Below are 26,480 nucleotides of genomic sequence, written 5' to 3' on the forward strand. Positions count from 1 at the left end.
CAATAAGAGTCCTGTGTGTTCCTTCTTTTTCTTCCCCCCCCCCCCCCCTCCGTCTCTTCTCTGTGTGACAGAACAGCCGGATTGTAAAAAACTGGCACCTGTGAATGATCGTAAGTAGCCCCTCCTGGCCTGCGCGGGGTTGTCTGTTTGCTGTCTGATGTCTGAACTCTCTGCATGTTGCAGCACTGTCTGAAGCTAGAAAGGGACAAACCCCAGCCGTTTTTTATGACCGGATTAGTCTTCCGTCCCCTCCTTTGCACTCGCACCCTCTTGTCTATTTGCATGTGGCGGATGAAGGTCTTCTATTTCTCGTTAGCAAACATGTCTGGCGAGGCACTTTTCCGGGAGGGTACAGCATGGATTGTAGTCATTTCCGTCAGAGTTGTTTTATATCAAAGAGCTACTAATAACATTCACATGTATCTGTGGTCCTGAAACCTTGGTTATGTGATATTGTAGTTGCTTGCTAAGCACCTGATCAGCCCTGGCTAGCTGAGAGACCTGACTGCAGTGCAGATTACGTTCTCATGTCTAATGATAATTAGCGTTCATTCTAGCACCTGTCACAGCCCGTGCAGTTCCTCTTTCCTGCCTGGGGTGTCGCTCTGTTCTGGTGCTTCACAGCTTGGGGCATTATCTGAGGGTGCTAGAAGCACCAGAGCAGAGAGCGACAGCCCTGGCAGGAAAGAGGAATTGCACTGGTTGTGCCAGGTTCAGGGTGCTAGAATGAACACTAGGGGTTGCCCGCACAAAATACATAATTTACCATTGTTAGGCAGCCGCTATACCATATGTAATGTTTATAACTTTTTACCTTATCTGTTACTGCACCTCAACTCCTATTTGCCCCTACACGGCTGCTGAGTGCCACAGCTGCAGTGCTGGCACAGCCATGTAGACCTAAAGACACCTGTGCACGGTTAAAGAAATCCTGAATACATGAGCTGTTGGGGGGGGTGAGATCCAGATTTGGATATCGCTGGTCTGTTTGCCCTGGCTTCAGACTCTTGTAGCCTGAAATGCAGGGTGCAATAGGCGCGCTCTTGTGTAATAACCTCGGCTTCGGTCAGCCGTGTCTGGGGCCCCGAGCAGGACACTTGGCATGCCGCAGGAGTAGGTGAGGGTTTTATATTTTTTGGCTGCATTTCTACTTCCGGATGGCATAATATGTATTTTGAGGGTTAGGGCCCCTATGGCTGCAGTGTTATGAACCCACCAATGTTATGAGTAGCTCTAGTTATATAAGACTTCTACTACAGGATTGTTGGTCCTTATTTAAGCAAAAACTAGTGTTCTGTCCCAGGCCTTTGCATGTCTTGCCGAGATGACCTCCCATGTATTGGTGCTGCCTGTCCTTCGATGTCTAATTTCTGTCTTTCATTTGCATTCTAACCTCACAATCTGTAGCTCTTCATTTGTGTATAATGCAGGGTAAAGCCTATGTTATAATTATCTCTCTGTACAGGCTGCGAGCAAACATAGAGGGTTGAGTCCCTGCCTCCTATGTCGTTATGGGGACTTATTCAGCTCAGCGCGATGTGTGGACGCACACATTACAGTCTAGTATGGTAGCCCAATACCGCCAATTTTCCTATGGGGCGCGAGGTGGCGGCGGCCGCGTGCTTTCTGGAACTGTACATCACACACTTCGCGTTGAGTTGCATCGACCCCAAGACTTCTGCCTGGAAATGAAGCAAGACCCCCTCTCCTAAGCTGTTATGTTGTGCAATGATTATAGCACATGGGTTACAATGACAGGAGGGTTTAGGTAAGGCAGATGGGAATTATGGACAGTGCAATAAGCCGTGGCTCTATTGTATGTTGAGGTCTGCATGCAAGCTTAGTAATTGGTAGGTAAAGTACTGTAGCATGAATATTATTGTAGTTTAAGTTCTCTTTATGTTCTAGAAGTACAACTAAGGGGTATTTACTGAAGTGCAAGTTTTTAGAAGTGGAGATGTCCATAGCAACCAATCAGATTATACTTTATTTATTTAGCACCTTCTGGAAGATAATAGCTAGAATCTGGTTGCTATGAGCAACATCGCTACTTCTAAAAACCTGCACTTTAGTAAATATATACCCCCTTGAGTCAGGATACAGGAAGGGCACCAGATGTCTCACCCCCAAGCTGTGGCTCTTCTGCCTCCTCCGATATCCAGACACTGGGATGCAAAGCACGATGCAGATAGTGGTCCACTGATGCTCTCTCCCTCCACTCCGGTGCTGTCTCCGTCCGGGCACAACAGGGAAAATCCTCCACTCTGGGGACTCTATTCCCTCCCAGTGCCCTGTTTTGTCTCCAGGGGTCCTCGCTGGGCCAGGCGCTGGTTGGGTCTGTCAAATACACTGCTGGGGCTGTCCGGGTCCACGTGTCTTTTTCCTCAGCGATAGGCAGGCTTCTCCACAAGACTGGGTCGGGGCATCGGCGGCAAGTCCTCAGTGATGTCCCCCTCTCTGACGGTCACAGCTCCTCTACCTGGGTCTTATCCGGAGTCGTCCTGGGCAGGAAGCTTTGGGAACCACTGCATTAACTTCAGCAGCAGAGAGTCAATGTGCTTGCGGTTGCACATATATAAGTACACCTAAAAGATAGGTGTCACACTTAAAAACACTAAGAAAACACCCTTGCGCTGATATATAACAGATCGTACCATTCTTCAGTTTTCATAGCAAATAATTTTTTATATATAAATAATAACACAGTTATCTCACATATACTCTAACGGTGAACAGAAATAACAGATTGAACATTACACATAGAAAAACTCCATGGATTCAATAAAAAATATTACACACATCAAATATTTAAAATGAATTCTTGTTCTAGTTCCAAGCTAATATTATAGTTGAAGGAGGTGAATGTATTAATTTGATGTCTCAAATAGCAGTTTTAGTACGATCTCAACCTCGACCTAAGGGGCTGTTAATGTATCCAAAAGTGGTAATGTGAGTGCGTCGTTCCAGAGCTCTGGGAGTAAGCGGCAAGCGGGTGGATGACATATCCTGGAGTCCAAAAAGAGAAACATTTAACGCATTTCGTACCTTCAATGGGGTCTTCTGTGGTACACACTGCATGCTCGTGCCACTGCGGGCAGAGGAGACCCCCCCCCAACCGTCCCCCTTCATGATTACACTGCTAGATGGATGCGCTGCGTGTGGCAGGAGGAAAGTGTATAGGTTGTGTTTTATATTTGGTGCAAAGCTTTGAGGGGACATCTTTGCCCATAGCATTACTTGGGAAGGTCTAGTGCCAGCCACGTCATGCTGTGGTTTAAGGGGGTGGCGGTTGGGGGGGGGGGGGGCAGCGGGCTTTCTTTCTGATGAGAGAATTTTTACACTGCAAGTCATATTTCCGCTAGGAAGGGCATCTGGCATACAAAGTATTATGGGGACAAAGGGTCGTTTTTTTTATAACTTCTACCACAGGTCAGTTAGCCGCGTTGCACACAGGATGCACCTACAGTTTCCAGTGAGGGAGTTACATTTATTACTGTTGAGGTTGTACAATTCTTGAACAGTATATAAATGTTCTAAAAAAAAAAAAAAAAAAAAGTGCAAGCCAATATGATTGTCCAATATGATTGTCCAATATGATTGTCCAATATGATTGTCCAATATGATTGTCCAATATGATTGTCCAATATGATTGTCCAATATGATTGTCCAATATGATTGTCCAATATGATTGTCCAATATGATTGTCCAATATGATTGTCCAATATGATTGTCCAATATGATTGTCCAATATGATTGTCCAATATGATTGTCCAAATTTGGTCACTTTGTTCGGTCATCATTTGGGTATCAGGTATAATTTATTTTCTGCACTTGCTCAATTGTCCACATATATCAGGTCTGGCCTTCTTAAAGGTGCAGAACTTGCTTCTAGCTAGCATCTATCAAGTGCATTCTACAAAATGGTCGCTATGGGTAATTTCTTCACTCACTCTCCCCCTGAAAGTGTTGTGGTGTATACAGGGGCGTATTTATAATGGGTGCAGGGTGTGTGGTGCACACAGGCCCCTAAGTCCAGGGGGGGCCCGCACCTCACACACCCTGCACCCATATTTTATTTACCTTTCCGCAGTCCCACGTCGGCGCCAGTGTCAGCGCTGTAAGAACGGATGGAAAATGGCCGCCGCGGCCATTTTCCCGCCGTTGTGAGCAGTACAGGGAAAATGGCTGCCATGGCCACTTTCCCATGGACCTGCCCATGCGTTATAGACTCTGGGCACACTCTAGTGTCCGCCCCCTCTCCGCCCATAAACTGCAGCAGACTGTCAATCACTGCCAGTCTGCGAGCGGGATCGCATACCCGTTTATGCGCAGAATGGGTCACGTGCCTGTGCAGATTCCCGAACATCGGGAATCTACGTTCAGCAGTGCACTATTGAATCAGGCCCACAGATCACTGTTTTGCCCTCACTGTCCCTACTTGGTCCTCTGGTGAGTTGATGGTCTTCAGTCCTTTTGCTCCTTGGAAAAGTACCATAGTGGTATGAAACGCGTTGGGTAAAATACAAATGTGCTACAGCAGGAAAACAGTTGGAACCATCTGGTGTTCAAAGTGGGGAAGTGCCCAGTACTGAGTGATGTCATTACTGGCCGCAGCGAGCCGGATGTGACTGCTGCGGCTGTAAAAGTTAGACTGAAGGGACTGAAGACCACCAACTCACCCGGAGGACCAGTGAGGGCAAGGTAGTGGTTTGTGGACACACGTTCACGGCAGCATTGACTGGATTAACATCTGCCTTTTCTAAGTGACCTACCATGCACCTGCTAACCTGTCCTAAAAAGGCTATAATCATTACAATCCTATATATAATTTAAAACAAGAGAATTTTATTTATTCATTTGTGCCTTTTTAATACCGCCTGTTTATTTTACACTAGTATTTTGTTATTTAACTGAGCAGCTAACCCATTAATTATCCAACATGATTTCGGTTCTTGCACTGTGGCGCGTGCCTCCTATTCTGGGGCTGTACATGTTGCAGTATGGCGTCTAATGGCCAATGTCACCGTGTGTTGTCAATTAAAGCTCGTGGACTCTCCTTTTAGTACATGCTTGTAACTAAGGGGGAATTAAATTCTAAGCGATGGGATGAGTGCCTGGAGCTATGCAATGGCTTGCGCTGTAATTCCACGACTTGCGGATTTCTGCTCGCACCCTCCCGAGGTGCGAGCAGCAATTTGTGCTAATTAATACCTGAACCAAGTCGCGGTGTTACAGCCTGCAGTAACACCATCGCTCCCTGCGCTTAGGTTGGAAGATGCAGTTCATCACGACTAATCCCCCGGGCATTAGTCACGGTAAACTGTATCTCAAGTGTGTTTACAGCGCGGGCACTTGAATCCCAGAAGCTTCATGCCCTCTTTTTTTTTTTCTTAATTGAAGTGAACATTGCACCTGTATGTTCTCTAGCAGTAGCTGGCACCTAGAGCGTGTTCCATGCAACCAGGGGTGTATATAGGGGTCTGGCCCTTCCTCCCCGATATTTTTGGAAAAATAAAAAAAATTTGACAGTTGCCCCCTTTCCCACCACATAAGATAGGCCGGCACTCACTCCTTAGTTGCAAAACGGCATGCCAGCCTGGGCGCCTTATCTTTAGAAGGGGTCAATGGAGCATTTTTCTGAGCTCCAATAAGGGCACAGCACACTTCCAGATACTCTGCGCGCTCCACGGTCGCACTGGTGATCCAAGGTCTCTGTCTCTTCAGCAGCAGCAGCACGTCACTTTGGATCCGATCAGTTATTAAGATCCGATCTGCGTTGGGGACCGGGGGGGCCCTCTCAGAATGGGTACTCGCCCCCCCCCCACCTCCGCCTTATACAGCTTTGCCTGACCTACTTTAATGGACACTGCTACAGCTGTTGGCTGTATCAGAGAGTCCAGGCAGCCACATGAATAATGCTACCACTGTCAGCTCGGCGCTGATTGGCTGCAGAGATATGATCACCTGAATGGGGGTGGTCACACTGACGATAAGCTGGCAGCATAGGCGGCAGACAGCAACTCTACATGAGACTTCAATGAAGGGAGGACTCTGCCCAGGGGGGGTGGTCACACTCAGGGGCGTATCTACCCCGTAGCTGCGGGTGACGCCACCGGGCGGCGCCCCCCCTTTAGCTGCCGCTCCTGGCGAGTGCCATCCTGGCAAATGGGTAGATACACCCCTGCATCAACACCCAGTCCTTACCTGCTGGTTATATATTGCACCATTGATTGGGTTCTGGGGTGGTAACATTAAAGGTCCTTTCCATACTTCCAGTCTGCGTTACATTAATCATTACCTGTTTGTATTTCAGTTTGTTCCTGGATTGCCGTTGAGTCCACTTTTGTCACCAACCCTATAAAAAGAAGTTTTAACCACTCTATCCAATGTATATATTGTATGATGTATATTCATCTCCCTGTCATGGGTAATTGTGATGTCTGTATACAATATTGCCTAGTGTTCATTCTAGCACCCTGCACCTGTCACAACTCGTGCAGTTCCTTTTTCCTGCCTGGGGTGTCAGTTTGTGCTCTGGTCTGCATCTGAGTAGTTTGTTGCATCAGCTGAGTGTGCTAGAAGCACCAGAGCAGAGAGCGACACCCCAGGCAGGAAAGAGGAACTGCACGGCTAGCGACAGGTGCAGGGTGCTAGAATGATAACTATTGCCATATAGCACAGGTTCTCAAACTCTGTCTTCAGGACCCCAAACAGTGCATGTTTTCCAGGTCTAATCACTGAATCAAGTGAAATAATTAGCTCCACCTGCGGACCTTTTAAAACGTGTCATTCAGTAATGATTACACCTGTGCATCTCCCGGGTGACCTGCAAAACGTGAACTGTGTGGGGTCCTGAGAACCGAGTTTGAGAACTACTGCCATATAGTAATGCAACAAAAACAAAACCTGCCCTCTTTTAGTCCAGTGCTAAAAAAACATGGAGTGGGGGGGGGGGGGGGGGGGGGTTGAGTTTTGAGCTATCATTTGTCAAGAACATGTTATAAAATGATAGTAGTTGATTGTTTGCCATGGGAAACTTCTCCACTGGTTTAATCGATTCTTCCCTCTTTTCCCTGCTTGATACATATCCCCCACAGGTAATCACACAAGTTATTGAGCTGTGTATATGTATATATATATATATATATATATATATATACACACACAACCATTTAGTTGCTGTTTCCAATTGATGTGCCATTTACCAATGGGTCATTCCACATCAGATCACCCCGGGAAAAAAAAAAAAAATAGTCCACCAGTCTGATTTTTGATGATTTTTTTTTTTTTAACATTCTTTGAAAAAACTAACTTTTTTTTTCTCCACTATGAAAAAAAAATGCAGATTTTTCAAAAAATTTTTTTTTTTTTGTGGGAGTAATATATAGCTTTGTTAAGCACCTAAAAAATATTGGGATATCCTCTAATGTTGATTTAACCTGGCGTTTTTAATTTTGTTCCAAAAGCTTGCATTTTTTGCTGTAACTCGAAACATAAGGCAGATAGTCGTTTGGGTTGAATTTTTTTGGATTCGGGAGGCTCCAAATTTCGTGGCGATTCTTTAATAAACACCCATGATACTTTAAATAAACTGGAATACATAAGCTGCGATTAGTAAATAGTTTAATACATTAAAAAAAAAATCTAGATTTTGGAAACGAACAGTCAGACAGTCGAGATATTTGGCAGAAATTATTTTTATTTTTTTACATTCTCAAATTAAAAAAAAAAAACTTAAAAATCTGTGATTGGTGATGGACACACCTGGTTGACGTGGAATGATCCCACTGCCGCCAGTGACCCCCTAATAATAAAACTGTAGCATCACTTACAGCTCCGAAATACCTGGAGGGAAGACAAAACCCAGAGAAGGCAGTGCAATAGGAAGCTGACTGTGCCTTTGCCACCTCTGCTGCATGGGGATAGTACGGAGTGTTACATGCCAGCCAGTAGGGGCAGGGCAGTGCTAGCTCCTTATTGACTTGACAGCTCCCCCTGCTTAGTGCCCTGCTTCCATACCCTGTTCTACTAAACACAGACCTGCTACCATGTGACGGCACCCAGTGCCCTGTACAGCCTCATGCAGTGTAACTGTGCAGATATTGCTGCAGACCTGTAGTTTGCCTATTGATGCCTCTGTTACACGCCAGAGATATATAGAAAGCAGTGTGCATTTTCTCCCTTCCCATTATGGAGTACAGACGCTAGCCGAATGACTGTAGTAAGTCTGGCCAGCAGACTTCAGCTCTGCAGATGTTTGCTTGATGGTGTGAACACCCTGTGTTTGGATAGTTCTCTACACTACATTACTCCTAACTACGACACCTGTTGGCTTGTATCCTAGTGCTGATAGTGGCTGCCCAGGAAGTCACTTTCTGTGTAGACCACTCTATAAATAGGGTTTCCTACATAACCGGGGAGCCCTCTAACCAAACTAAACTCCCAGCGGGTCGCGTTTACGTATAGAGAGCAACATTCGTGCTTGTTATTTGGGGCTATTGATCTGCGTTTATGAGACCAGACATATGTCTTGAGAGCCTCTGTTGGCCAGTATTAATGTGTACACCATTCTGCCTAATCTTTACATCATGTTTAATTTGGTGGCCAGTGGGGAGGATTTAAAGATTTTTTTTTTTTTTTTTTTATTGTGTGTGTGTTTTATATTCCCAGGCAGTATGGGACACACGGAGGGGGCTACCAGTATGTTTTCCTGATTCCCCCCCCCCGCATGAGAGCATGCGATCAATGTCACAGCTCTCGCCCAGCTGGTCCGTGCAATTTATAGAATGTCTGTTCCATAAGTAAACCCCCCCCCCCTCTTCTGTGACATATTTCATACCACATTCCTATCACAGAGCCTAAATGTCTGCACCCCCCTTTCCTTCCCTGACGGACAGTGAATTATTTTCTAGCGAAATCAAGTTTGCTTTTCTAAAATAATACTATTTTTCTTTTCTTTTTTCTTGTTTTCCCCCCTCTCTTTTCCTTTTTTCTCTACCACAGTTGGCAACCAGCTAGGGGCCCTAGTACATCAAAGGTAAGCTGTAGGCTCGGTTTTATTATTTATTGATCAAAATCTAATTGTTTATTGATCGGCCATCTGTACTCTACTATGAGACAGGCAGCGGATTGAGAGGTAGGGGGCAAATAGGAGGATTTTGCACAGCTAATGTTTAGCACTTGCAGAAATGGGGAACGGTCAATAACATTTTTGATTTATGGACTAGGGTTCATTTCACCAAAGCGAAGGTCCTGTTAGAGCAAAGAGGCCATACACGATGATGTAATGCATTTATTTATTTTTTTGTATTTTGTTTAAAAAATAAAAAAAATGCCCTCTGTAAAAAAAAAAAAAGAGAGAAAAAAAATTACATTTGGGTATAAAAATAAATAAATAAATAAAAAAATCAGCTCTGTGTTGGAGTGGTCTCCATTTATTATTATGTTTCTAATGTACATAAACAGTCCTACTAGATTTAAAGTGGTACCGAATCCAAATATTATATATCTTGAAAGAAAACAAAATATTTTGGTTATAGCTTTATTTAACAAGTGCATCCCAACGACATTAAGTTACACAGTATCTGTGCTGTGGTTGGTCTGCAGGTTACCATTCTATAGGGCCTTGCCACTTTAGTGCTTACATTTCACGTTACCCCGGCCTAGTAGACTGTATTGGTAGCGCACACGTGTACCTGCAATCCTCTGTCATGTTTATGTACACACTCGTGCGTAAGTCAACCTAAAAAGGTAAAATGGAAACGATACTGCAATGATTTAAATTGAATGCGTCAGCAATATTGAAACTGCGCCTCTTGAATTACATTCCCTTGATGATGTCGGGAAACTAGTATAGTAATAGTTTCTGGTGGTCCGCTGTCGAATCAAACTGTCCCCCCCCCCCCCCCCTCCCCCATTTAATTGTGCTCAGTCATTTTCATGTTACTTTAATGACCGCCGGCAATATCTATTTATTTTATTTAATGACCTATGCATTATTGTTTTCTATTCAGGACTGTGATGACAGAAGAATATAAAGTGCCTGACAAGATGGTGGGATTCAGTAAGTCCGCTGTTTCCTGTTTTTGCTGGGTTTGCGCTACGTTTTGTCGCACTCTGCGGCTTTCTGTCTCCTGTTGTAACCAGCTGCTTCTTTTTCTTCTCTCTTCCAGTAATCGGACGGGGCGGGGAACAGATTTCACGAATTCAGACGGAATCCGGATGCAAGATTCAGATTGCTCCTGGTAAATAATACGTGGCGTGCGGCCTTCTGTTATCGATTTTTGGCTTGATATGTAATGTTCCCTGTAGTCCAGTCTGCGTGAATTTTTTTTAATTTTTTTTTAGAGGTTTTTATTTTTTTGAATAGACACTGGGGCAATTCAATATTTTTATTGGGCACCTTAAAGCGGGTAGACAGATTTCTGCTCGCTGCCTCTTGAGGTAGCAATCAGAAATGTGCGGGAAGTTGGCACTTAGGGCGGTCAAACGGAAGTTTGGGCGCCCAAAACAGTTTTTTTTAGACGGGTTTAATCACTTTGCACAGCTAAACTCTGTGCTGTCGGGCGTGAATAGAGCAACAATTGAACTGCTCCGTCAGGTGTCCATTGGTTTAGGGCCCCCCTGACAGAGGATTACATCGCCACTTTAAGGGGGAATACAATTGTTTTTGGGCGCCTGTAGCTACTGTCTAACATGATAGGGGCTTATACAATTGTTTGTGCCGCTGGGCGAGTGTGCCACGGGCGCCCATCACTCCTGAGGTGCGAGCAGGAATCCATCTAGAGCTTTTGGGCTCCTTGACTCCGTAGTTTGCTCAGGAAAAGTCGCTTTATGTGGCTAATCCCAATGCATTTTAGCGCGAGAATGCGGCACTCATGTTCAGCGGCGCATTCAATTGAATAGATCACGTCATGGGTGCCCAAAAACAATTGAATTCCCCCTTAAAGACAAGTAATATATTTAGAAAGTAGATTTAACCTTTAAATTTATAGCGTCACTAATATTAAGTGCAAATCACGCCGGGTTTTGTGCTTTATATTTGCGCTGCATTAAATTTTGGGGTGATACCCGCCAATAAAGTGTCAGCTTGCGAAAGCCGCTGCTTAGTAAATAATAAACATAGGTGTGCAAGAAACCTGTTCCCTCGTAGTGCTAGTCATGTTGAAGAAACAAACTTTTGTAATCTCTGCGTAACTGGTCATTAACCAGCAGGTTGTGAACTGTGTAACATGCTGAAAAAGATTTATAATGGCTGATAAAAGATTTGTTACAGGGCTTAGTACATATGAAAGTATCCATTAAATAGCAAGATGCTTGTTTGTCGCAGGTTTGGCCATTGTTTGTGTAGACACAGGAAAAAGGAGACCTGAGCCAGGAGTATGAAACTGAGCAGGCGCAAACTGTGCAGCCCAAAGAGCTTGCAATCTAGCTCTGAGACTGCGCAAAATAGTTTGTGTTTTGTATCCGGCACACTTGGTACGTGCGCTTGTAATGTAGTTGTGTGACGCAACACACACGTGTCCGGTCCCTTTGTCTGCCAGAGCCGTGCATTTCCTGTGTGGTAGTGCCCTGTTATATTGGATCTAGAGGCAATGAAAGATTGTATTCTCTTAGGGCTGTAGTTTACCCCCATGCATTAACACTTTACTTCTAGATGCAAAATTTCAGTGTCCGGTTTAACTTTTAACTCAGGAGATCCGCAGCCTTTTAAATTTCCATTTGTCTGTAAACTTAGATGCGTATAGCAACCCAGTGTGATGAATTCAGCTTTTTAATCAAAACTGCTCTTTTTGTTTTGGGGGCTAGCCAATAAGTTGTGATAAACATGACAATACAACTTACCAGGGGTCTGATGGTTCCTCAGGCTCTGTTGGGGATTGGGGGCAGGGTTGTAAAAATATTTATTTATTTATTTTTTTTAAGTCGTCTGACCTGGTAGGTGAAGGGGGGCATCACTAGACCGTGGTGTCCCCAGGGAACCTGCCAGATCTGGGGGAGGTAAGGAGACACTAGGGGGCAGGGTCTGAGATGCACACAGTGGCTGCAGTTGTGGGCAGCCACAGAAGCCTGATTTAAAACCACGTGCTAATGCAAGTAACCGTTCAACTAATTGTGGAGAGGTGGGGAAGGCTGGGTACAAGAGACCGATCAGAGACTGGCTTCCATTCTCCCTACGCGCATGCAGAAACTCAACGTTTGCTTCTGTGATGAGAGATCCGTGCGGCGCAGAATCACCCCTCCGTAATATTCTGTATTATATTGTAGCTCTATCCAAAACTAAAATGTAACCTTTCGGGTGCAGTGACCACCATGAAGGTGCAATATGGTGCAGACCTGATTGGCTGAACTCATTGTGTGGATGGATTTGCTCCATACACCGGATCAGGACCAGGTCCAGGCTGTGCTTTTTACAGATATACCGGAGAATATCCATTTGAACTCTGAACCAATGTATAATTACATTTCCTAGTTTAGATCTGGCAATGCCAGTTGTGGGATTAATGGTCCTGTAAGCTACAATGTGCTTTTCATTATGAAGGTTAGAACCCCTCTCCTGAGTTAGGATCTGGGTAACGGTAGGGGGTTGGGTACTGGTTTGGAACTTTAGATTTTCGCAGGACGCTACCTCAGCCTACACTTGTGCGGCATTTATTTAGAAGGCTCGCGCACGCTCAGGTAACTTTTACCGCTTTTGCGAAAAGCGTTGTTTAATGTTTGCTGTTCCCTTCTGGCTCACCCAGCGATGTATTTCTATCGGCAGCAGAGTGCGTGTCCCCTACGTGGTTCCGCTGTGCGCTTGATACTGTTGCATCAGGAACAGGTTTGTGTTCCTCCTCATGGCAACAAAAAGTGGATAACTATGATTATCTAAATACATCGTTCAATAGCCTAGAGAACATGGTGTAGTTGGTTAAAGTTACAGGAAGTAATGTTCAAGTCACCTGAAGGTGGGTTTCCCTATTTGGCAGCAAGAGACGCCAACCTTTTACTTACGGGACATTTACATTATCCAGCAAATGGTGACAGAGCAAAGTGTTGGTAAATGCTGTTAATATATATAATTGGCAAAGCTTCTAACGAGCTGTTATTGTCTTGCAGATAGCGGTGGAATGCCCGAGAGACCCTGCGTACTAACGGGAGCACCGGAGAGCATAGAGTGAGTGCTGTGTGCAACACTGTCCCCACAAGGTTCTGTAATAGCTGCAGCAGTAACCGGCACAAGTAGTCTCTCTCCTTTTGTGTTGGCGGAGGCTTGATACAAACTGTCATGTTGTGAATCATAATCTCTTTCCTCATCCTCACCCCCCCCCCCCCCCCTTTACATTCCCAATCGCTACAATTTCCCTTCCACAATTGCTGTGCTTTCTTTTTTTTCGCTTGGCGAGCCAACACAAAAGTCCTTAAAGGTATCACAGCAGGCCGAGGTGATTCTTGTATGTCTTATTTTTTTTTTTTCTTTTACACCCCATCACGAGCTCAGAGCTGGCATTAGGCAGCCAATCCTCCCTGTCCCCAGTCTCGGCAAAGATAACTGGTTCCACTGCACCCCAGCAAGTCTCAGGAGTTTTAAGGGCGTTTCAAAAGCCCCCTCATTTGTGCCAGGCTGCTGTGACCGCTGATCTGGAATAAGTGTTATTGGCAACTGCATATTACACAGCAAGCGCTAGAGTTTCTGCTTTGTTCCGTGTTTTTTTTTTTCTATAATATACCGATAGCATGGCCGTTGTCTCTATGCAGTAAAGTCACCGTAGATCATGTAGGCTAAGGTTGTCTTATTTAGTGTCTGTTTAACCCCTTCACGGCCAGCGAGATGCTGGCGATAAAAATAGCCCCTTGACGTTCGCGAGGAGTGGTGTGTAGCCTGACGCATCAGTCGGCTATTTCGCTGATTCCCCGATCGGACCGGAACAGCCCAACCACCGACCGGTGGCCAATAATGATCGCCTAACCATCGGGGAATTGGTGAAATTCTTCATGTTAAAAATTCCTGATTTGCTGATCCCGATAATTCTTTGGTTGGGATCGGCAAATCGGGGAAATCAAACATGTTGGATTTCACAGAACTCTCGGTGTCTGGGGATCGGAGAATTGACCTAGTCCATGGCAGATGTATGGAAACCTTCATATGTTTAAACTCAACATCGCTAAACCATGATTCCTGTAAAGTGCAATTTGGATGAGCTTTGACTATGGGGTGTATGAGATGGCAGAAGGAATTGCATGTACAGCTATTAAGTTGCAGGGTGGCCTGGCTCCAACAACAGGGGCCTTCTGTCCCTACTCAAGCTGGATATTGAAAAATACTTAATGGAGTTTATATGTCCTTTTGTGGCCTTTATCCCCTGCAGGCAAGCCAAGCGCCTCCTAGGTCAAATCGTGGACCGCTGTCGGAATGGGCCGGGTTTTCATAACGACATGGACGGAAATAGCACCGTCCAGGAAATCCTCATTCCAGCTTCCAAAGTTGGCTTGGTCATTGGCAAAGGAGGGGAGACCATCAAACAGCTGCAGGTAAATGCCCCCCCGTGCCCTGAGTTTTTTTTTTGGTGGGAATCACTGGCACTGCATGAGTTAATCTGATACTTCCTAAGGCCCCTTTTCATCCTCATTATCCCCCCAGTACTATATACTTTGTTCTTTTTCCATCCACACCATTCTGCTAATAGTTTTGCAAGGCAGCAGGTATGAGTGTGTAATTATGCCCAGTGTGGAACCTGCTTTGTAGGATGTTAATTTTGAAGAGTGCAGTCTGCTGCTAATTAGCACTTAATTCCTGGTACTCCAGTACCTTTAAAAAAAAACAAAAAAAACAGTGTGTGTATATATGTTATATATATATATATATATATATATATTCTATCCTTCTTAAAACCAAGAGCAACTAAAATAGAATTTATCAGAAAAATTAAAACGTGCAATTTTACACTTTTTTTTTTTTTTTATGCCTTAAAAGTGATTTCTGTGCGAGACAGTGACTGATGTTAATGGCTGGTTGCAGTTACTTAATGAGCAATGTGGAAAATAAGCCAGCGGTACTCACTTTTAGATGCACATTTGACAGCTACTGGAAATGTCACTGCTTTCATTAATGCCAGCAGCGTATGGCTTATCAGGGCGTGCGATGAAGGGTTGATCACCGCAATGTTATTGCTGGGAAGAGTGCAGTAGATTTCATTTTTACCTACAGTGCATAAGAAACACATTGGCTTTTTGAGAGCAAAAACAAGGATCTCCATAAAAGTGCTCTTTGCCTTGTCGGTTCAGTCACTGTTGGCAAGTTCCTGCAATGGATGACATCTCTCGCCCAAATGTATGGAATATTCTGACTGGCTGCTTATATGATGCAGCCCTTAAAGAGTTCAGTCCGTCAGTACTAATAATGCCTATATAAGGTGTAATGGCCGCATTTATACAGAATAACCTTACTGCCCACCAAGCAGTGCTGTTCTGTCCTAATGAATTTTGCTAGGAGCGTTACAGCAAGCGTCTCCCACTTAGGAACTGGCCTGTTGGTGACAGCTGCTGGTCCATGGGGGTATACAGTCGGGAAGCCGGTGGACCTAATCCCGACGGCTGGCTTTACCCCGACGAGGGTTAAATGACGGGTGTCTAAATCTAGACGCCTGTCATTTTACCGACGCCGGGAGACCGGCGCCCGGCATCCCGATTGAAGTGATGACCAGCGCGGACAACCGCAGTTTGTTGGGTTTAGGGCTCCCGAGGGGGACTTAAGGTTAGGCACCCCCCGGGAGGTTAGGGTTAGGCTAGGGGGAGGAAGGGTTGGGGTTTGGCACCCCCGGGGGGGGGGGGGAGGGGAGACTTAGGGTTATGCGGGACTTAGGTTTAGGCGGCGGGGAAGGGTGGTTAGGTTTAGGCACTTAGAGGGGGGATTAGGGTTAGGCACTGGGGGGAAGGTTAGGGTTAGGCACCCCTAAGGAGGGTTAGGCTTAAGGGGGGGAATTAGGTTAGTGAATACTTATTTTAGGGACGATCTGGATTTTCACCCATGTCGTAATGGCCAGGAGTCACAATGGGTAATGGCCAGGATTCAACACGGTTGCTACCTAGCTGAAAGTTCTGCCCAGTGTTCAGTGTAGTGTTCTGGGCTGGAAATAGCAAGGTCGCTTAATTCGTCCCCAAAAGTTTACTGTTCATTGGGAAGACTTCTAAACATACAAGTAACTGCCCATAAAATGATACTCCAGAATGCTCCATCACTACATGGAGCTTAAATAGAACCTCCCCTTCCTCGTAGCCCTGCTATAATTCTTCTCTGTGTTTCATTTGTTCATCAAAGACACCTGCAGGTAGGGGAGGGAGTGAGAAGACCAATCAGAAGCCTAAATCGCATAAATTGCAGCATCTGGTTGGACCTCCTCCACCTTCCTCTCCCTCCTCCACCTACCTCTCCCTCCTCCACCTTCCTCTCCCTCCTCCACCACCTCCTCCTTTTCCAGCCATTTTAAAGTGGTGGGCATAAGGGGGTCATTCAGACCCGATCGCGAGCAGCAGTACGCTCGCAAGCGGGTCGCTGTTCCCCACTGCGCATGCGCACGACGGAGGGAGCTCCGTCGTGCGCATGCGCGAGACTTGGGGAGCGATTGGCTTTCCATCGCTCCGGGTCTCGCACCAAAGGGGGCTTGCTGTCGATGTTGATTGACAGCACACCCCCTTTGGTGGGCGTGCCGGGGGCGTGCCTGCCAGACGGAGGCGTTCCCATGGGAATGCCTACCGTCTGAAGCCGGCCCCACTGACATCACTAGTGATGTCAGTGGGAGTGATTTTGGCTCTGATAGAGCCAAAATCACTCGAGGGCTTGTGGCAGGGAGACCCTACCGCAGGGTCTCCGTTGCAAGTCCGATGGTCAAGACCATCGCGACCATCATCATGGCCGCTCGCTATAGCTGTGGGTGGTCACCCACAGCTATACGAGCGGCCAGGAGGCCGCTCCATTTTCATGGAGGAGGGCACCGATACAGTGCGAGCGCTCTGGTCAGAGCGTCCGGCTCTGAATCAGGCCCTAAGTGTTTAATACTTGAGCACAACATAGTTTCACATTAAGGCTGACCTCTTGGGTGCAGCAGTTGTACTGTATCAGCTGTAATCTACTGTGCAACTGTAATTTCACAAGCTGATATAAAGACATGGCTGAAAAGCACAAAAAGCCAGAAGGATAAGTGTATTTAGATTATCAGATGACTTGATTTTTTGGCTCATATGCACTTTCCTCTTAATACTTTACTGATCACTTGCTAAAAATTAACTGCTGCACGTATGCTCTTTGGGAAAAAGTCTTTTTTTTATCATGTTCTGAAATAGTAAAAAAAAAATAAAAAAAAATCTGCTGTTTTTTTTGTGTCAGGAGAGAACCGGTGTTAAAATGATCATGATACAAGAAGGCCCATTGCCAACCGGTGCAGACAAGCCTCTTCGGCTCACGGGAGACCCATACAAAGTACAGGTAAGCAACACTTAGGAAAGCCTTACTGACGACTGTGCGAGTTGGGTGTTTACGGTGAATTACTGTCCCCATAGGCAGGAAAGTGCGCTGTATATAATCTCTGTCCTGGTGCACTGTGAGGGCATTCAGGTTAAATACTAGGGCACAGTAGGGGGAATAGATGGCAGGGTAGGGAGGGGGAAAGGTCGCTGCCTACTGTAACTGTAGGAACCTTTATAATGCCTGCTGTCAGTGACCATAGACCTACTGAGCAGCTCCATCACAGCTACAGCCCAAAATATCCGCTGTATGAATGTATAGCATCTCACTGTGTCATTATTGCCTACCCTCCAACATGACCCGTTCCATTAGGTACAAAACACTCTGCTCCTGGATTTCCCATCTAATTAATGATTGCAATCACCTGTGTTGAACTAGGTAATTGATGAGACAGGTGTTTTAGCACAGGTGGCTGCAATCATGAATCAAAAGGGAAGTCCAGGAGCAGAGCATTTTGTACCTAATGGAACGGGTCATGTTGGAGGGTCTGTTATTGTAAGGGGCTGCTTCTCATTGACATTTTTTTTTTTATTGGGTTTTAGCAAGCAAGAGATATGGTCCTAGAGATCATAAGAGAAAAGGACCAGGCGGATTTCCGAGGGGTACGCAGTGACTTCAGCTCCAGGATGGGTGGCGGCAGTGTAGAGGTAAGTTAGAATCTTACGTGCATTTGTGTTACTACTGTCCTGCAATCGGTGTATACACATGCCTGGAAGTTGTCGTATGCTGGTTACCATGGACGGGTATTGTACAGGTTGAGTTTCCCATATCCAAATATTCTGAAATACGGAATATTCCGAAATACTGAATTTTTTTGGCATGACTGAGATAATTAAACCTTTGATTTTTGATGGTTAAATGTACACAAACTTTGTCTAAGGCACAAATTATTAAAAATATTGTATAAACTTACCTTCAGGCTTTGTGTATATGGGGTATATGAAACTTTGTTTGAGCCACAAAATTATTGAAAGTATTGTATAAAATTACCTGCAGTCTGTGTGTATAAGGTGTATATAACACATAAATGCATTCTGTGTGTATATTTGGGTCCTATTCCCAAGATATCTCTTTATGGTATGCAATTATTCCAAAATACGGAATATTCCATTATCCAAAATACCCCTGGTTCCAAGCATTTTGGATATGGGAGACTCGACCTGTACTGTGTATGTATAGGCGTTTGTGAAGCCTTGTGCTGTGCAGTTACAGTTCTCCTTTCCGGGATAGCCGTGGAAACCTGTGACTTCCCAAGATTGAGCAGCGATGGCAGAGTGGTGACGGACTAATGAGGGTCTTGCTCATGTGACATAGTGGTGGCCATGACATACACAGCCAGTCTTACTCGGTGAGCTGCCGAACTGCCAAATACACAGATGTGGGTGACCCAGAGTAATGGGAAACTTCCAGAGAAAGTGGTCTCTCCGCTGAGTTCTCCCATATTGGGTATCCTTCAAGGACTCTCCTGGACAAGTGATTTCAGGGCCTTCTTAAAGCCTTCAACCTCGGGATCTACAAGGACTGCTGGGGTTACTAAGGTGACCTTCAATTGGGTGATGCAACTCCCAGAATAGTTGCAGAACTGCAAACCCCAGACTGGTCTTGTGCACCTGGGATTCTTCTATCCAGCATGTGTCCTACACCCAAGACCTTGGGCACAGTCCTACGAACGCCAATACCCTCGGCTAACGTGGTGGCATTCAGGGTTCAGTGGCTGAAATTGCTGCAAGAGAACTTTTCAAAGAGAGATTATGCAGCATGGTGACGGTGTTCAGCAATGCCGGCACACCTCGCTGGGGTCATTTAAAAGTGCAATGCTCTTGCTAGCCGTGTTTTGCTGGTAAAATAATTAACCTTTATAAATTCTGCTTTCGAGCATAAACCAGGTTGTAGATCCTGACGCTTAGTAAATAAGCCCCCCACTGGCTATCACGATGGACAGGTTCCAATGCCACAGAGCCCAGCAAGTCTTCCTTACTGAGGACTGGGCCTTGAGGGCTTGCCTTGTGGTACAGTCCCTGGATGCTTACTAGGGCCATCCATAGAGGATACCAGAGAAGAATATATGGTTCCTGTTAGTTTTCTTTTCCTCTTCTCCCCCCCCCCTCCTGGGTTTCCACTGACCTTGGAGTGCAGTAGCTCTTTCCATCCTGTGATTGAGGAATGGAATTCAGGACTGCTGAACCCAGTAGTCATCCATCCCATTCCAATGCACTATAGGGGGCCAGGATTTTATTCTAGTCTCTAACTGGTGCCAAAGAGGAATGATACACTTGCCTCCATTTTTTTTTTTTTTTTTTTTTTTTCTTTCTCTAAAAGCCTTTAAACTCTCAACTGGGGTCATTCATTTTGGCGTGGCTCCCCTCAGTGTTCCAGGCCACGGGACAAGCTGGAATACCTGGCATGTGTAGTAGGGGTAGCTGAGGCAAGCTTTGCGTTCTTGGGGCGCGTACTTCCAGTGTTAAGCCCTCCCCCTTTAGGCTGTCATCAGCTTTGTGGACCTTTTACGGAGGTCCTGACCCTGGACTGCAGTCGTGGTATCACTAGTAGCCCTTGATCATTCCCTGTCTACACAGCCGTATGCCGGGCACCCAACGTCTCGAGCTTCCTGTCCAAACTCTGGAGAGCTTATACCATCATTCTAAATTGGAGCAAGTTGCCTAAGGACTTGTGCATTACCTTGTATTCCTGGTGCTCTTCTTTGTGATCCAGTGCAACAAAGAGGTTTCCTTACAAAGGCCACATGCTCTGTACTGGCCAAATCCCGCACCACCACCTGTTACTGCATGAGAGCTGCAGGGATTACAGTCTCCCCTTCGGAAGTGGTTTTATACTATTGCATTAATCCGGAAACCATAACCTTTATTAACGTAGATGCCAATAAACTTGTTCAGTCGTAATGCCAGACTGCTGTTGTGTGGATTGAAGCATGTAGCCGAGTTCATGCCTGGGGTCCGAAAGTGATTGTACAGTCACGCCTGGTAAGAGACTGGCGGTATATAGGTGCGGTATGTGATGACCTGTGTCTGAGCCCCTGATGCTGTGTTCCTCATGTGTGCCCCCCTCTTTCTCCTCTCCGGTCTAGGTATCTGTACCAAGGTGTGCAGTGGGAATTGTAATAGGACGAAACGGGGAGATGATCAAAAGGATTCAGAATGACGCCGGTGTAAGGATTCAGTTTAAACCAGGTTAGTTGAGTCTTCAGCCTTCTGTAGGGTACTGTAAGGCCTACTCCTTTATGTGCTTATAACACTGTAGGCCGCCGTGCAGGCATGTGACTGTTGTATGACGTTCATCACTTCTACACTCTCAAGCTGCGTACACACTAGACGATTAAAATCGTAATCATTAAATCGCTCATTAAACGTTCATAAATCGCCCATTAGAATGTCGAAGACGACCAGCGATGCGCGCTCCCGCTGGTCGTTTTAGACATCGATCATCGCCTGAACATGCCGGTAACGACAGGTTGGGCATGTTAGGGGATGAGAGAGGGTGCCTGCACTGAACGACATATTGCTCAGTGTAGACACATTATCCCACTACACAGGAAGATGAACGGTTGTACGATTACAATGTCCTAATTGTACAGTCGTTTCTCTATCGTCTAGTGTGTACGCACCATCACCCTTTACCGATGTGGCCGTTACAATCTCTCTCATTGTTGGGAGCACTGTGTTGTGTATTCATACCTAAAACACAAGCTTACTATAAAGTAGCTACTGATAATGTCCCATATATGTGCACTTAGGGGGCAATATTTGTGATGGAGGGGGAAGATATTTTCCCACGCACAGCAGACTTCTTATCAGTCATTCCAGTGTAGGACGCTGCAATCTGCCTCCCCTCCACTGGTCAGACATCAGGTGTACAATGCAATGTGAGACCTCTCCAGTTCCGTCAATGGACTGGATTTGTCCTATATCTCTGTATTAATGTTACTAATAGCTGCTTCATGTAATCAAGTCTGATTCTCTGCTCTTTATTATTGTATTTTAGTCATTCTGTACGTGGTATAGGTGGTAAAAATGTATGTTGCTATACACAGCTGCTAACTGTCAGTAACTTGGGTTGTGCCATGACCTTTCTTTGAAATATAGAAGCATGTAGGGGGCAACATTAGAATCATGAATTAATTAATGTACATACAAGGAAAGGCTAAGGTGGTTCACCTTCTGTACGAGGTGTGAACCCATTAACAGTTCATGTTTTCCAAATCTCCTAGCTGGTGCTAGCTTGATATATTTAAAAAGACCCAAGGTAGTCTGGAAAACATGAACTGTTAGGGGTCCCTGAGGACAGAGTTTGCTCATCTCTGCTGTATACCATGTTTTTCCAGTGTGTTTGGGGGTTGGATTTAGTTTCCGTGTATATCTAGGCTGCTTTATGTGAAAGTCACTAGCGGTCTGCACGGGCATTTAGGTAACGCATCGTTCACAGTGTTGCGTTACACAATGAAGTCTTTACGTAGCCTTCATGCTTTATATTGTGCGAAAGAGGACGTTCCATCATGGGGGCAATTATAGCCGAGAGTTCATTGTACAACGCTAACAAAAGGACTGACCGTGCCGAATGTTAGCGCGGCAATGTGGACATCCTGGTGGTCCTGTAATCTAACAGCTGGGCTCCTGCTGCCTGCAGAATAACCAGTCTCTGTTATTTGGAGAACTCTGCATCACCTTCCTGTAATTTTCTATCCCTCTGGTGCCCGTTAGGTGACTGTGGGTGATTACTCGCCATTGCGGAAGGGGTTAAACACCATACTCACCAGTGCTGCTTACTTGTGCTGCTCCCCTGTTTAGTTCTGATGGCCGTAGGTCTGCCTAAAACAGTGTTGGCTAACCTTGACACTCCAGCTGTTGTGGAACTATATATCCCAGCATGCCCTGCCACAGTTTTAGCATACCCTAATAGCAAAACTGTAGCAGTGCATGCTGGGTTATGTAGTTCCATAACAGCTGGAGTGTCAAGGTTAGCCAACACTGGCTTAAGAACACCTAGTTTTTACCTATCCTTTAGCCTGCAGGCAGAGATGCTGTGTGTCATACTTGTGTCAGTCTGGCATACGCTGGTCTGTTTCTGCTTGAAGGGGCATGGCAGCTGCTCCCCCCCCTGGTACATGTGGCTAAATGCTTTGCTTTCGTTTTGTTTGCCTCCTGCAGATGATGGAATTAGCCCTGAGCGAGTGGCGCAAATAATGGGCCTCCCTGACCGGTGTCAGCACGCCGTGCACATCATCAATGAGCTCATCCTGACGGCACAGGTGAGAGCTTCTTAAAAGCAGTGGACTTTATGCAGGCATGTCACACTGAGGGCTTAATCCACCCCTCTCTGGGAGAACTCTGGGCTCACTGTAGCTGGTAATCCTGGAACGTGATTATGATATTTACCGCATTTGGAATTGGTGACTAGTTTTATCCTTTTATCTGTTGTGGAAATATTGAGATCACACCATGCCCAATCGTAGGCTTGGCATAAAGGGACGCGCTTCAAAAATATGATTAATTCCGTTTGGTGCAGAGAGATGTATATGGTGTTCATTCTAGCACCCTGCACCTGTCACAGCCTGTGCAGTTCCTCAGTCCTGCCTGGGGTGTCGCTTTCTGCTCTGGTGCTTCTAGCACACTCAGCTGATGCGACAAACTGAGATACAGACCATTGTGTGCTAGAAGCACCAGAGCAGGGAGACACACCCCAGACAGGAAAGAGGAACTGCACGGGTTGTGACTGGTGCAGGGTGCTAGAATGAACGCGATGTGCTAGGCGTAGTAACTTTTATCACTGCACAGGCTAAGGCCAGCCCACGGGTTGGTGTGTCATAGTTTCTGCACTGCCACGTCCCTGACTCTCTCATAGCCACCCTCTTGCCAATGTACAAGAATAAAACTGACGGGAGGGTTATTGGAGAAGATACGGGTCTGCGGGACAAAAGACAGTGTAGTCTAACCACCATAGCCAATCAGCAGTTAGCTTTTATAGGGTCTGATGCTAGTTAAATAATGAAAATAATTTTTTGTTTTATTGTTTTTCTCTTTTGTTATAAGAAAAAAAAATTGTAAGTAAACTTAATAAAATATTTAATAATGAGAAGAATTGTAGGTTGGTTGTAGCTTAGTGCAAACTCTATATATTGATCCCTAACTTTTTATGTAGCTAGGAACAAATTATCTGCTTTTTTTTTTTTTTTTTTACAGTAGGTAATTGATAAGGGAATTAAAAATATAGGATGACTGCACCCTTAATGGGAATCTCTGCTATGATGAGCCTGAGCCGCCTTCACACCCCACCTCTACACCGAGGGCCTCAGTTGTAACATAGACACGCCATCGCTTATTACATTCAACTGCCCGGGATGTTCTACCAAGAAAGATTGATTGTCCATCGCTATCACAGTTAAGGTGGGTACACACTAGACGATTTGCCGTCCGATCTGGCGGATCAGACAGACATCTCTGGCACAATGTCTAGTGTGTACCGACTATGTCGCTGGCAAAGCACACCACTGCGGGTTGCCAGCGACAACCTCCTTTGGCCCGACATGCAGGGCCGACGGGGGATGTCTTTAACGAGGGGCGTGCCGCCGAATGTAGCATGGCTCCTGCCGTCGCTGCCCGCATTAGAAAGCGTGCCGATGCCAGGTCCCGTTGCTGCCGACGTTGGGCTGGGTACACAGTCTAGTGTGTACCCAGACTTACACCGCCCAACGCCTTGTTGGAGCAGAATATTGTACAGGGGTAGTCTTAGAACTCACAATTGGGCTTAGATGGGGTCCTTCCATAGGGCCTCTCCTATAATAAACGCTCACTGAAGGTTAGATGTACTAAAGTAGGAGTCTCGTAAGGTACGTATTGTGATTTGATTTAATGTCATTGCATTCCCCTGTAACTAGTTGATCTAGATGAGACTTGTGTAAATATTGAACTACAGGGCTTCATAGAATGCAGCCTGGCAATGCAGAAATTATACGGAGTGGTTTTGGAATTATAGGGACACTAAACAGGAGTACTCCCAGCTAGTAGGGATGGTCAGATCAGTACTTGGAAGAGCATGAAAGTGTGACTACTCGGGACGTCGTCCTCTGTCTAGCGATTCAATTCGGAGTGATGTTACACCTCTCAACACACACTACCCTATACATACGGTAGCCCAACGTCACACTCAAACGCTGTCCCGACAGTGCATAACGTAAATCACTCTGAATTTAAATCCCCCCCCCCCCCCCCCTGGTGAATAAAGGTGGCCATTGTTATTTTCAGCATCTCCTTCCTCTCCTCTGCAGGAAAGGGACGGCTTTGGAAGCCTAGCCATGACCCGGGGAAGAGGACGCACTCGTGGCGATTGGAACATTGGTACTCCAGGAGGAATGCAAGAGATCACGTACACTGTGCCAGCAGACAAATGCGGACTGGTTATCGGCAAAGGTAGACCGAGGCGCAACAGATAGCCGATAAATACTGGTTACCTGTGTATGAAGCTGCTTATATTTGGGCCAGTTGGAGTCGGCCAGGCGCTCTGGTCACGCACAGGATGAGCACTGTATTAACCCTCTGTATGGATCTCCTATAAGATCATCCAGCGAAGGCCAGAAAGCCTTTTATCCAGCACTGTAATGAGCAAAATATAGATATCAAAGAAGCTGAAATTTACTGTACAGGCGGCAAGCATGGGAGTTGGGTTTCTACATATTACAAAACGCTTCAGTTACCGTTGTCCCCAAAGCAGAGGGTGAAGGAGCTCTGTGTTATATCCATGGGCTGCGGAAATATCCGATGTCTCTTGCTCACACAGACTTTAAATGCCTTAGTTAATGTCTCGCGCTTTAAGAAAGTTAGAATCTGTTCATGAAAGCTTCCTTGCAGCATAGTGTACAGTGGGCTTTATGTATCGAGGGGAGAAGTTGCCCATAGCAACCAATCGGGTATGAAGCAGCATTTATCAACTACAGTCTGTAACATAACAGGGAGGATCTGATTGGTTGCTATGGGCAATTTCTCCACTAGTCTGCTTTTCAATGCTTGATACATAAACCCCATTGCACTTAATGAGTCCACCCCCCCCCTAGACCACCACTGTCATTAACAGTTGTGAACGCTGCAGGCAGTGACAAAAATGACACAAAGCGAATATTCCTCAGAATGTGCATGTACTAATGTGTGTGTCCATCTGCAAAAATTATATTTTGGCATCAAAATACGTTAGAGAGGTTTTATGTATGCACGCAAGCTGCGTTGTTTCATTTATAGAGCTCTGTGAACAAGTTTTAATTGTTAAAGAAGTAAATAGGTAATTGAAAAACGCCTAAGGATAAAGCAATGTAAAGTCGAACCTGGATATGTGGGGTCTCAAGGGACGGCACGTGTAGTCTCACTTACAGAGGTGTCTCGCTTATCCTGGTTTAAGAGGCGTTTGTCTCACTTATACCGCTTTTACACCCAAATTCCGGGTCTGACCCGGAGCTGGAACAGGGTTCCAATGCAGATCAGACCCGGAATTTCCCCGGTGCTGACCCAGGATATTCCTGTGTTGGCGCCGTTCACACCGGAGCCAGGTCTGCATAGACCCGGCTTTTCCAGCATTGAAGTGGATGCTTGGAGATGACATCTCCAAGCGCCACTGAAGCTGGACCAATCGGCCGGCATGCGGCGTGTTCCAGGTCATCGTGACCCGGATCGCACCGTTTACAAAGCAGGGTTTCACGGGTTATTCCCGTGTTAAACCTTGCAAGTTACCTGGGTTAGATTGCCGGGACACTCGACCTGGCAATCCAACCCCTTTACCCTTTTACACCAAGGCGCTACCCGGGTTAATCCTGCAATAACCCGGGTTTTAGCTCCGGTGTAAAAGGGGTATTATAGAGGTTCTCACCCCTGTAAGTCCAGGTACAGACATAGAGACTTGTCAAAACCTGTACAAATCCCAGTTACAGAGGTTGTAAAGGCGGTCGTCTCAATTATAGTGGTTAATAAACTGCACTAAT

The 26,480-nt window shown here is 45.8% G+C and overlaps 1 protein-coding gene across 2 annotated transcripts in view; it reads left to right on the plus strand.

Annotated features, from left to right (window-relative positions):
* FUBP3 (far upstream element binding protein 3) overlaps positions 1-26,480 on the plus strand; it is a 58,506-nt gene that overhangs the window by 18,060 nt on the left and 13,966 nt on the right. For both annotated transcript variants that reach the window (XM_088453311.1, XM_088453309.1), the window contains exons 3-12: positions 9,004-9,037; positions 10,014-10,063; positions 10,173-10,244; positions 13,102-13,159; positions 14,352-14,514; positions 17,366-17,464; positions 18,046-18,150; positions 20,589-20,691; positions 22,666-22,766; positions 24,783-24,924. In XM_088453311.1, coding sequence (XP_088309437.1) covers positions 9,004-9,037; positions 10,014-10,063; positions 10,173-10,244; positions 13,102-13,159; positions 14,352-14,514; positions 17,366-17,464; positions 18,046-18,150; positions 20,589-20,691; positions 22,666-22,766; positions 24,783-24,924 — 927 coding nt within the window. The remainder of the gene's footprint in view (positions 1-9,003; positions 9,038-10,013; positions 10,064-10,172; positions 10,245-13,101; positions 13,160-14,351; positions 14,515-17,365; positions 17,465-18,045; positions 18,151-20,588; positions 20,692-22,665; positions 22,767-24,782; positions 24,925-26,480) is intronic.

The sequence above is a fragment of the Taudactylus pleione genome, unplaced genomic scaffold (assembly GCF_031769625.1).
Source record: "Taudactylus pleione unplaced genomic scaffold, aTauple2 ptg000579l, whole genome shotgun sequence".
Taxonomy (NCBI): Eukaryota; Metazoa; Chordata; class Amphibia; order Anura; family Myobatrachidae; genus Taudactylus; species Taudactylus pleione.